The sequence below is a fragment of the Heliangelus exortis genome, chromosome 2, assembly GCF_036169615.1.
Source record: "Heliangelus exortis chromosome 2, bHelExo1.hap1, whole genome shotgun sequence".
Lineage (NCBI taxonomy): Eukaryota > Metazoa > Chordata > Aves > Apodiformes > Trochilidae > Heliangelus > Heliangelus exortis.
The window spans coordinates 81,500,878-81,513,097 of record NC_092423.1 but is presented as its reverse complement, the minus strand read 5'-3'; the positions used below and the strand labels follow the sequence as shown (position 1 = coordinate 81,513,097).

The following is a 12,220-nucleotide window of genomic DNA, read 5'->3' as shown; positions in this document are numbered from 1 at the left end:
GATTTTGTCCATTTTTAGCACACAGCTGTCTGTGAATGCAGAGAACTCAAACTTCTCCAGTTCCTTCTTGCTCTATGAAGGGTGGGATGCAGAGCATGAAAGCAGCCACCCCATTTACATGCTTTTCATGGCTCCACCTTCCTGAGCTCTCAGTACAACACCCGATTTACACTAACAAGATGCCATTGATGTTATCACCATAACAATCACCCCTCAAGCACAACACAGTGATTGTTTTCCCAACTCACATCCACAGCACATTTGTTCCAATCGGCTTCAAAATGAGAGGAGGACAAGACAGGCTGGGTTTTCCTCCTGAGTAGGTTTCTGCTCCAATCTAATTAGAAACATTCAGCAATTCACTGAAGTTCCTTGCAAACTGCACATGTTCCACGCTTTAAAATAAGCTCTGAAAGCAAGCATCCTGGCATTATTTTTTAAAATACACTTCCCAGATGGATAGGATTCCTCAGAATTATTTTTTTCTGTGATATGATACTATTCCAAAACTGCTGAACCAGAAAAGTTGAGCTTCTCCTGAACTATCTTGGTTTTGTTGTTATTGTTAATAGCTTTTTTCCTCATCTAAAAGCTAACAAGGAAAGCCACTCTAGGCTCTCTGACATGCAGAGAAGTGACAGTACAGCTCACTGGAAAGAGGCAGCTCAGGTCACTTTGGTCTGAAACTGGGTCAGGGATGCCAGCCTGTGGTTATATGCAAGGAAGATGCAAGTAACATTGGGGATTCAAACGCTGAGACCAAGACTACTTTTTCTTGCAGGCTGAATTTAGGTAATTAAGCTCTATTGCTTAGAGAGAAGGCAGCCTCCTCACAATTAAGGCATTTTTTTTTTTAATGTATAGTTTTTTTAAAAGGCCCCATTTCTGGGAAATGTGTCAGGGGCTCTGTGAGAACAGCCAAGCCAAGCCCTGCACTGCGGTACCACCTTAATCCAAAGGCAAGTCACGGCTGGGAGATGCTGATGGCTCTGCATTACGTTGATGCTTGTGGGAGAACATGCCCTGATAAAGTCCACCTAGCTCTGAAAGGTGTTCACACCACAGGAGAAATTAGGTGGGAAAGACTACACAGACTTAACATTTTATGGTTGTAACTGCATCCCTCATGCTGAAAACAGACCTTTTGCCTGCCAAGAGTCACTCCAACCTGGGGAACTGCAGCAGAGTGGTGCACACAAAAAGGCTGTAAGCACATCAGGAAGGCTCTTACCATCAAACAAGTGCTAAAGGATCATCCAGACCAGCTAGGCATCACATCATCAGCTTCTAAATTCAGCCTTTCTCAAGAACTATCACTAAATGCCTCAAAAAATACCCGTCCTCATCTCCAAAAGCAGAGTGCCCTTAATCTGTACACCTGAGAACAAATTCCTTCAGGGTTGTAACAGCCAGTTAAGGGATGTAAAGCAATTGCTTTTGTACCCATACAAATGAAACTTCCCCAATGCAATTAACTATCTCTTATCATCTACTGTTGAACTTACAGAAAGCATATGCTGTACACTCTCTTCTCCTCTAGCTTTTCCAGTTTTAATCAGTTTGCTTAAGCTAATGTAACAGAACCTACCTATTCTAGAGAAATAATATATGGCTGCAAGTTATCTGAATATTTTTAAATGCCTTTTTTAATTTTAAATATAACTTCATTTGAGATTTTGCAGCTTTCATTATTATTAATAAATCATAATTTCTTCTTTATAAGTGATGAGCTAGTGTGTCGTGTAATTTTTTCCTCTAAACAGACCAAGACTTTGATCTAATGCAAGTCTTTGCTGGGAGTAGAGAGACTTTCTGTCTAATTTAGTTATGAAAAATATTCAGTCAAACTTGGGAGTTTAATTCATTTAGTTATGAAAATTAAATGAGCTCAATAAGGTACATTTGATTTGCCCCAGGAAAAAGAAAAAAAATCTCTGAAAGGGGAACAAATACGTATGAAGGGAGAACAGAAATAACTTTTACTGCTCACACTGAAAGGTGGATAACATGAGGGGTCTGAATTCTACTTTGTGTGCCTATATAAGACATATCCACAATGAGTTCATGCAAAATTTATAACTAGAAACCACATGAGTATCTGTTATTAACACCATAATAGCCTCCTGAGTTACAATATCCCTGTAGGTCATAATTGACTTCATCCCAGTCAGGGGAAGATCTGACTCTTTACACCAGGAGGCCACCACCCACACACAACTCTTCTCCATCTCTGCTTAGGGAACAAGGGAAATACTGAAATTATTTTTCAAAACCGGGACAGAGCGACACAGATCTCTCTGACAGAAGCTCCCTTCTAGTTTTTACAGCCTTCACTTACCATTTTTGCAGATAGGACAGCACTGATCAGGCTCATACACCGGATCCACACAGTCTGTCTGGGGACACGCTGAGACGGTGCACAGCACCTCCCCATTGGCCTCACAGCGACACTTCTCACAGGGAGAAACCTGAAACACAAACACAGTCAACTTTTAACTCTTTCACTTAATGCTCTCTTGAAGTGTGCAATGCCTGCCTTGACCCTGGCATTGTTCTTCCCTTCATTTCTTTTTCCTCTCCCCTCTAGAAAAAAAAAAAATGCTTTTTTTGGTCGGCAGAGTGAAGCTGAGCTCCTGCAAAAATATAGAACCACAGAAGAAAAAAAGCACCCACAGGTTTTGTTCTGAACCTGTACACCAAACGGGGAAAGTCAAAGGGATCTTGGGAACAAGTGGACTTGAGACTTTTAACACAAGTAAAGCAAAAATTTCCCTAGCACATTTCAAATGAAATTCTAAGAAATGAAGTTCATTCAAATGAAATGTGGTTTGATTCTATGAGAGGATCAAAAAGTGATAAAGAAAACAAAATAATCTATTTAAAGAAGAAAAATTTAGCCAAATGAAATGTAAAATTTGTTTTCCTAGAACTCCTTCTTTCAATTTTTCAAGGCTTGAAAGCTTTTTGGTAGCAGGAAGGTTACATTTTATTGAAAATTATAATTTCCAAAAGAAAGTCAGAAAAAAACTTATTTGAATTCAGGTATTTTCCATAGGTTAACTGCATTTGGACCATCCTTGTACTACTTGTAACCTTCTGAAAAGAAACAGCAATTCAAAGAAAGGGGTGAAGCAAAATAAAGGTCATCCTTTTTCTCTACTGAGATGTTACTGGTTTGCAAAAACTCTACACAATAGGAGTACCAGCAGATAATTATTTGAATGACCTACTTCAATGAAATTAATTCCAAACAAAACGGCATCATGACCCTATTTAGGAAAAAAAAAGTACTTTAAAATATCTGCATTTGCCACATGTATAATTCCAGGTGTTTTCTTCAAGTGTTCCTGACCAGGCTGCTGCACACTGCATTGCTGTCGTCCTCATACCACACAAGAAGCTGGAAATGGAGGGAAGCCAAGGTGGTAAGGAGTACAAATGGTTTACTGTAAATTTCACTGCTGTACTAACAAAACACCACACTGGTATCCATGCTCAGAGAACAGGACAGAGGTGTACATGTTACTATCAGTGGTCCTCTAAATCTACAAGCTGTGCATATTCTAAGTTTACTTAGGATGAGGTCAATTTTTAAAGACCCTTTTTCATTCCAGATTCCAGCTGATGCCAAACCACACACTGCATGTCTCCCATAAAACCAGAGTAGCCTCAACTCCAAAACAAATTATTCTTTGTGAAGAATCATCCAGACATCTAACGTGGAGACCATCTGGTTTCTTCTCCCTGCTTCATAGGTGTCTCGTCACATTTTTCCTCAAATCCATTCTCTGCATGCTTGCCTCTTTCACATCCTTCTCACTTCCAAACTTCAAACATGCTGATACTTGCACTGCATCATCTCCAACTAAATGCTCATCCATGCTTTGCTGTGTCTCTTTCCCACCTGCCAGCACTATTATTTGCTTATGCACTCACGTATCTTCTCATGCCATCCCCTCTGCTTAGAAAGCCTAAATAGGGTCTCTTGCTTTGTTGCTTTCTGCTTCTATTACTATTATTTATTTCAGACTTCCTTTGCCAGCTACTCACTTCCAGTTTTCTCTTTGCTTTGCTCTCTACCCAGGATAACACTACACCATACATTTATAAAATGCTACAAGGAGGCTGACAGCCCAGTACTGCAGATTTTTATTGCAGGCTTTTGGACAAGACCTTTGTTCTGTAATTGTTTAAAAATTACCATGTCCATTTGAAGAGCTGGAGTGCCAGCAGATGAGAAGGCTGCTGATTCAGTATTCAGAGTCAAGAGCTCAGGTATTCTAGGTAATCACTTGAACTGCATGTGAAATTTTGAGTGTCAGCAAACCTGAGTTCCTATCTGCCATTACTTGAGGTACTGGGTTTGTGTGGCAACATTTTCATAGTGAGTGGGCTACAGAGGTGGCCCCTGGGAGAAGATGCCAAAACTTTCCCCAATGTCCAACAAAGCCGATGCCAGCCAGGTCCAAGACAGACCCTGTTATGTGTCCATTAGCAATGGTGGCAAGTCCTCTGGAATAAAATAGCTAATGAGGGAAAAAAAAACTGCACAACAACCGGCAGCCAGGCAGAAGAGTGAGAATATGGGAGAGAAAGAACTCTGCAGACACCAAGGCCAGCGGAAAAGGAGGGGAGGAGGTGATTCAGGCTCTGGAGCAGAGATTCCTTCAGCTTATGGTGAAGATCATAGTGAAGCAGGCTGTGCCTCTGCAGCTCACAGAGGTCCATTCTGGATCAGAAATTCACCTGCAGCCTATGGAGGACCCTATGTGTTACGGTCCGAGGTAACATTAAAATTTTTTTTTGTTTTGGATCCGCAAAGCAAAGTCCAACCATAGAAGGGGTGGGGACCTCAGACTCTCACACCATGCCAGAGCAGGTGGATGCCCGAAGGAGGATATGAACCTGTGGGAAGCCAGTGCTGTAGCAGGCCACTGGCAGGACATGTGTGGCCCATGGAGAGAGGATTCCATGCTGGGGCAGCTCTGCTGACAGGACTTGTGACCCCATGACAGATCCACACTGGAGCCGTCTGTTCCAGAAGGGCTGTACCCCATGGAAATGAACCCACACTGGAGCAGTGGGTTCATTTGTGGTGAAGAACCACAGCCCATGTGGAATTGTCATGCTGAAGTTTATGCAGAGCTGTCTCCCATGGGAGGGACCCCACACTGGAACAGGGAAGTGTGTGAGGAGTCCTCCCCCTGAGGGGGAAGAAGGGGCAGAGACAACATGTGATGAACTGACCATAGCCCCAACTCCCCAGTGCCAGTGGTGGGGAGGAGGGAGAGAAACAGGGAGTGAAGTTGAGCCCTGTGAAGAAGGGAGAAGGAGTGGAAGGTGGTTTTCAGATTAGTTCTTACTTATCATTATCCTAACTCGGGTTTGATTGTTAACAAATTAAACTGATTTCCCCAACTCAAGTCTGGTTTGCCCATGACAGTAATTGCTGATTGATCTCTCCCTGTCCTTACCTCAACTCAAGAGACTTTTCTTACATTTTTCTCTCCCTTGTCCAGCTTAGGAGGTGAGTGATAGAGTGGCTTTGAGGATGAAACCTGACATCCAGCCAAGCCACCACACTTGAAAAAGATGCAAATTTGCCAATGATCACAGTCCAACAAGACCAGTAACTACAACAACATATATTCCCTCTCCCAGGACTCCACTTAGTAAATGTGTCATTCAATATTAGAAATGATGTAAAACTAGAGCATTTGATGATAATCAGGAAACAAGACAGCACACAGATGTTTTTCCTAAAATCTCTCATCTGTAAATTTTAAACATATTTTGATAAAGTAGGTTATTACTAATGTTCTAAATTTGACAAAAGCCTAAAATCCCTAGAACAAGATGCCATTTAATGAAGCATTGAAGATACAACTGAATGAGAAACAAAATTGATCTAATCTTTATCTAATAATGATTCAGAATAATCCATTTCCATCCTGTGCAGCACATACACTCTAAGACTGTATCTTTCATAAACAGAGTAAACTGTTAATGTCATACTGCAGTCATGAATACCCTTCCAGTGTAAATTCATGGGATTTCAGGGGAATAACTATACTACACCTTTAAGTGCTGTCATCTTTATAACTCATCTGTATAACAAATAAGAGTAATGGTAGCAGAGTCAAGGAAAGTCTTCATGCGCTTATTTCTACAAAGCTCTTTTCAAGCATGTAACTGAACCCCTGTCACCACAGTGGCTGCTGAAATGGTATTAGTGTCAACCTTTATCTGTTCATCTTTGGACTAAACAGTAGTGTATTGCTTTTATCTATCATCAGGATGCAGCAAGAACTGTAGAAAAACCCCACTTCTTCCTGCATCTTAATGGCAGTGTACTACTTGGAGACATAACCATCACTAAAAAGAGAGACAATGCGACACAGCATATACATAACAACAGCTAAAAAAAATCAAAATGAAAAGACATATTTGGTCCTTCATTTCCTCTCTTTTAATCCTACAATGCAAGGCTGGACTGCAAATAATATGACGTATCAACCTCTCTCTAAGGACTAATGATACCAAAGCTCCTGTGCTCTACAGATGCAGCTATTAACTCCACAACAGCAGCAGTTCCGCCTATGCAAAAAAACGTAGGAAGGCAATAAGAGGTATAAAAGTCTTAAATATTCACCAGGCAGTTGTAAAACCTGTAGCAAATAGAATACAGATGGCACAAAACCCCACCTTATTTAGAATTGTTTAAAGGAAAGGTTTTGAGCAGATGTATAAATGGATTTGCAGGTGTAAAAAAGCAAGCACATAATTGTGTAAACAGGAAGATTTCCCACTAGTGAAGCATGAAGCAAACTGTAGGTTAGTAGAGGTGGTAGGTTTATCCAGCAACTTAGTGTAAATTTCCTAGTGAAGAAGAGGCAAATCATTTGCATTCATTGAAGTTCTGGTCCAAACTTGATCTTTACCTTCCCCCTTTTTACCTGCCAACTTTAATTAAAAAAAACAACCCCAAAAGAAAACTAAAAACAGACAAAAAAATTATCTGAATTAAATATGTAATATACATTTGGTTCCTTGAGCCTTGAAAACGTCAAAGTTTAGAAAACAATAATCATAATCCCAAACTGATTTGGTATTGTACTGGAAATTTTATTAATATTTCCTTGTTAGTCACACAACTCAGGAAAACATGAATGGGGTGAGTCTGAAAGGAATAAACATATCAGCCTTGTTTTTACCTCTCCGTGCCTTCAAAATACCACAAATCCATTTGTACTTGTTGACTTCCAGATTTCCAAGTTATTAACAAAAAAAATAAAAATTTTGGTAGCAGAGAAATCTTAAAGAAAAAAACCACAAAGCAACAACTTTCAAAAACTGTAGGTCTTTACCAAACCATATTTATATTCCTGCAAAGAATTTATAGTCCTTGTAAGGCTTTACTTTATTGTATTACTTTACTGTATTTATTACTTTAGAAAGCTTGGTTTTTCAAATCTTACTGTAAGACTGAAGAAAAATCTAGTGGAGCAACCTCCAGTTCCAGTGTAGAATTTTACCTTCATTGCATTTCACTAAGGCTTCTGCTCCCAGTTCCACTGGAATGGATGCTGTGATCCCTCTGCCTCACAATACCCTCTGGAGAGTGGTGCTGATGGAAACAGCTTTATGAGACCTCATCCTTCCATTACATCTGTGTTGTGTTTTGTTTCAATACCCATGCCCCTTTTTGAAAACAGAAAAGTATGAGCATACACACACACAAGCAAAACCCACGGGAAAGACTGTGAAACAAGAAAAGCATCAAACCTCCCATTCCCTGGAACACTCAGCTTCTGAGTTAGCACTGACTCTGGCCAGAGACAGGTTTTGCCAAACCAAACCATGAATTTTTTATAAGCATACTCGCAAACTTGCATGCATATTCACACAGTTATGCATAAATTTTATGCAGCAGATTAGCAAACTCTAAGACCATCAACTTTAAATTTGAAAAATGACCTTTGAAACCACATGCAATTACTTGCATTTGCAATTGTTTCCACTGAGCAGCAGCAATCTGATTACATCTGTACCTTACCTCACCAGACATCTCCACTGACTGCAGAGGCTGCTTTTACACCTTTGTGCTCACACAATATATAGATTGGAATATTGGAACCAACACTGAAGCTCACCTGAAAATTAAGGTCAAAATAAGTAGGCTGTAGTTCCACTGCCTAACTGCAGTGGTAACTTTCCTTGCCCACTTGCCCACCTGGAGGAGGCATCCCTTCTCACTCATGTTTCCAAAGCAGAAAGGGAACTGATGTTTTTCATTACAGGAGAGTATCAGCACAAGGGCTAAATGCTCAATGGGGTTAAAAAGAAAGGCAAAAGTCAGTTTTTTCAGAATACTTCTGTAAATGTCACAATTCAGAACTCTCTTTCTAACAAGGCTGCCAGCCATGTTCCAATGTAACAGGGGGTCCTACAGTTGTACCTTTTCCCTGCATACTTAGCAAGCTAAAATAATTCAGGCTTGTTTTACAGCTGTTAATACAACACCACTATACAAAGGGAAGAAGACTTTAAAACTTTGACATGGAGTCCTACAGAGACCGTGTTCAGCAACATCTCTGTTCTGGCCACCCCAGAGAATTAACTTCTCTGAAAAGGAAGGATCTAACAATCCATTTCCAAAAAGGTCAAGCAAACAAGTCACCGATAAAAGTACCTTCTCAAAGCAGAGAACTGATGCTCCAAAGCTGAATGCAGTCCTTGAGGGTGGCATGGAAAAAGGGAGGACTATATGATGCTTCCTCCTACACTTTGAAAATCATTGATGATCTACACTTACTGCCTAAAGAGTGCAAAGGGAAACACTGTGATTTACCCTAGAGAAAGTAATTCTGCTCCTGTACTTATTTGCTTATTTCACAAGAAGTTGAAGAACATGGAAATATGTGATGAATCTAAGTTTCCAAGAGCACACAAACACCATGGAGAGCAGAGGAAGCATCTTTTTTGCAGCCTTCATAAACACATTTTCTTTTCCTTCATCCTGAAAGGGGCTCAAGCTATCAGCACTCTGAACTGGACTTTGTACTCTCTCAACATATTCAGCTCAAAAATCTCAAGTGTGTTCAGAAATGGGTTTTGAACCAGCCCTATACCTAACAGTCATTTGCAAGTAGATTCTTAGAGCCTGCTTGCAGATCTCACAGGAAAAAAGGAAAGGTAAGCAACCAGGGTATTGGCTTTAACTTCAAAACATTTTAGTGCACTGTAACATATAAAAGGTCCTGCTCTGAAAGGATTTCCCTAAACCTAAAGCTTTTCAAGTCCCTTATTTAGGTATCACTGTAATTCAGATTGTAAACCATGCTGTTATTAAAAAGAAAGCCCACAGTCACTCTCAGAAAGCAAACAGTACGCAACCTTGGCAGCATGGCTTACACAGCAAAATAAAAAAAAAAAAAAAAGGAAAAGATAAATAACTTCGAAAAAGGTATCACAAACTGACTACTAGGAATAGAAGTCAGCCCACAAAACCCTGCTGAATCCCTGCAAGGCGTAAGTTTCACAGTTAACAGTTAAATAAGGAAGTAAATGTAATGCTTAAAATTCTCATAAAGTCCACACCACCACCCAAGTAGCACCCTTCCAAGTAGCATTTTTTTCTGTAAATAACAAAGGAATTAATAAAGATCAGTCCCCTGATGTAAAAAATGTTACAGTACCATAGAGCAAGTAAAGGTCATGTTTAAGGGGAATATTTTACAAGTAAAGTATTAACACAGTATTAACACAGAAATTAAAAAGAGAGTGTGAAACCCAGAACATCCCATGAGAAAGCACTTCAGGAACCTCATTCCCCTTTAGATGACTGAAGGGCCCACAAAACGACTTTGGGTTTCAGCCCTTACCATGAACTCCTCTAGGGTCTGGTAGTTTTTCCCTCGAAACTCGCAGTAGTTTTTCCTCTCTTTGCACTGAGGGCAGCACTGCGTGGTGTCCACATGGATGCAGCGAGGGTGGAGCCTGGGGCACTCGGGCTGGATGCACAGCGGGCCCTCTTCAGTGCAGAGGCAGGGGCAGGCAGAGGGGCCCGGAGCAAACTTCTCCCCGATGGCATAGACGAAGCCGCTCTCATCCACGCAGCCTTTCCCACGGTAGTCCGGATAGGCATACTCCTCCGGAGGCTCGGGAGTCACACTTGGAACAGCTTCTGGGAGAGACGAATCTTCAGCCACCTGTGGTTCCTCAGGAGCAGCGTCCCTTTGCTCTTGCAGTTGAAAGCTCCCAGATTTACTGCTTGTCCCCTGGCTGTTCCAAGCCTGCTTTTGCTTAGTCCAAGACTCCTTGTTTGAGTAGTTCCTGTTTCCTTTGCTCTTCCAGTCCCTGCTGCCCTCCTCCCTCCCGCTCCTGCCGATCTCATTCATTTTCCCCGGGCCTGTCTGGCTGTCCCTTGTAGATGTGTGATCCCTCTTTTCCTGGCTTGTTTTTATCTCCTGTTTGTCTTGAGCCTTGGCCAGTTTTTGCACAGGTATGGTGGAGCTACAGAGGGCAACCATGAGGCAGCAGGTTACGAGAAGAGAACTAGAGAGAGCTCCAATTGCCATTGCAGTAGAGCTGGGCATCACCTACTGCATCCCACAGGGGACACTGCACTCACATCGGAGGGAAGTGCCTCACAGATCCACAGTCCCTAGGAAGAGAAGGATTAGGAACACTTCAGCTTCTGCATTTCTCCCCCCCTCCCCAGCCCCAACATCTCTAACAATATGCAACCTGTCTGGGTAGTTTATGCAAAAGGCAAACAGCAGCCTGGTGCTGCATCCCTCCTCCTCCTCCTCCCCCGCTCTGACAAGTCTTATAAATAGCAGGGCTCTGGACATGGACCGGGCATCTTCAGCTCCCTGAGAGCACCACGCAGAACTCCAGGGAGCTGGGATTTGTGAAGGCAGGTGCATGAAAAAAACAGAACACTTGGGAGTTATTTTTCCTGTCAAATGACAACACGTGAAAGGGACGGACGCATGCTGAATTAAATGGAGCTCCCCAAAACACTGCAGAGTCCGGAACAGAAATCAGCCAATTGAGTCCTATTTGCTGACTGCATGCACAGTGACTTCATTAACCTCTTATTCAGTCTGAAGTGTGAGGCTGTTTTGTTATTTCGGTTTTGTTTGGTTGGTTGTTTTTTTAAAAAAACAGTTCAAAAAACCAGAGCACAGTTCTGCTAAAGACAACTAAAACCAAGCACATTACAGCGAGCAGAGCCAAACTACCTCTCTTCCCAACTACCTAAGAAAGCACACATCACCTCTTTCTCCCCGTGCTTTGAAGGCAAAGCAGAGCCGCCAGGAGTTTCTGCAGCAGAGGCTCATTTAACCCATATCCTCCAGGAGTTCAGCAACGCTCCCGGCTCGTTATCCAAGCACTGTACGCGAAATCGGAAAAACCCAAAACCACAGTACCTACACCACTCCGGCCGCGATTAGCTCAAGCGCTTCAGCCTCCTGGCGCGACCCCACCTCCGCGGTACCGCTTCTCGAAGCCATTTAAAACCCTTCCCCTCTGCCCGCCCGCCCGCCCGCCTCCCCCGGCCCTCACCGGCGGCGGCACCGCGGGGCAGCTCGCTCCGCCCGGCCGCCGCCTGCCCAAACTTTCCGTCGGGCCGGGCAGCGCCAGTGGGGTGGAGAAGCGTGGGGTTGGGGGGGAACTGGGGCTAGTTCGGCAGCCCCCCCCTTGACCCGGCACGGCGCTTCCTACCTGCGCTGGAGCCGGGCTCAGCCCCTCCGGCGGCTCCCATGTCGGGGCCGCGGGCGGGCGGCAGGCATCGGCTTGTTGCTGCCTGCCTGCCTGCCCGCCTCCGACCTGCAACGCCCGCAACGCAGCGGCCACCCGATCCGGCCCGCCGATCCGGCCCGCCGCCGCGGGGGCGGGCTCCTCCGCGGCCCCCGTTTCTCTCACATGGCGGACGGGCGCCCCCCTCCCCGGGGGCGACAGCCACGGGGCAAAACGCAGCACTCCCTCCCTCCCTCCCTCCGCCGCCGCCGGGCCAGCGCAGGGCAGAGAGAAGGGGAGTGGCTGCCCGCCCGCCCGCCGAGGAGCGGCAGCGCCCGGTGCGGCCGCGCAGCGCCCTTGCCCGCCCCTCCCCTCCCCTCCGGCGGGGGTGGGGGCAAACCCGCCCGGCCCGCAGTGCCCCGGAGAGGGGATGGTGCGGGCCGGGGGGCGCCTCTGCGGGACGAGGAAGGCT

General features: G+C 44.0%; 1 protein-coding gene across 2 annotated transcripts in view; it reads right to left on the bottom strand.

Moving 5' to 3' along the window:
- Positions 1–11,983, bottom strand: part of VWC2 (von Willebrand factor C domain containing 2) — a 55,868-nt gene extending 43,885 nt beyond the window's left edge. The window contains exons 1-3 of one of the 2 annotated variants that reach the window (XM_071736723.1): positions 11,734–11,983; positions 9,885–10,666; positions 2,339–2,468 (exon numbers count right to left, since the gene is read on the bottom strand). In XM_071736723.1, coding sequence (XP_071592824.1) covers positions 2,339–2,468; positions 9,885–10,598 — 844 coding nt within the window. In that variant the 5' untranslated portion in view covers positions 10,599–10,666; positions 11,734–11,983. Of the gene's footprint in view, positions 1–2,338; positions 2,469–9,884; positions 10,667–11,438; positions 11,482–11,733 lie in introns of those variants that run through there. The other variant, XM_071736725.1, reaches the window with a different exon arrangement.
- Positions 11,984–12,220: the final 237 nt, after the last annotated feature.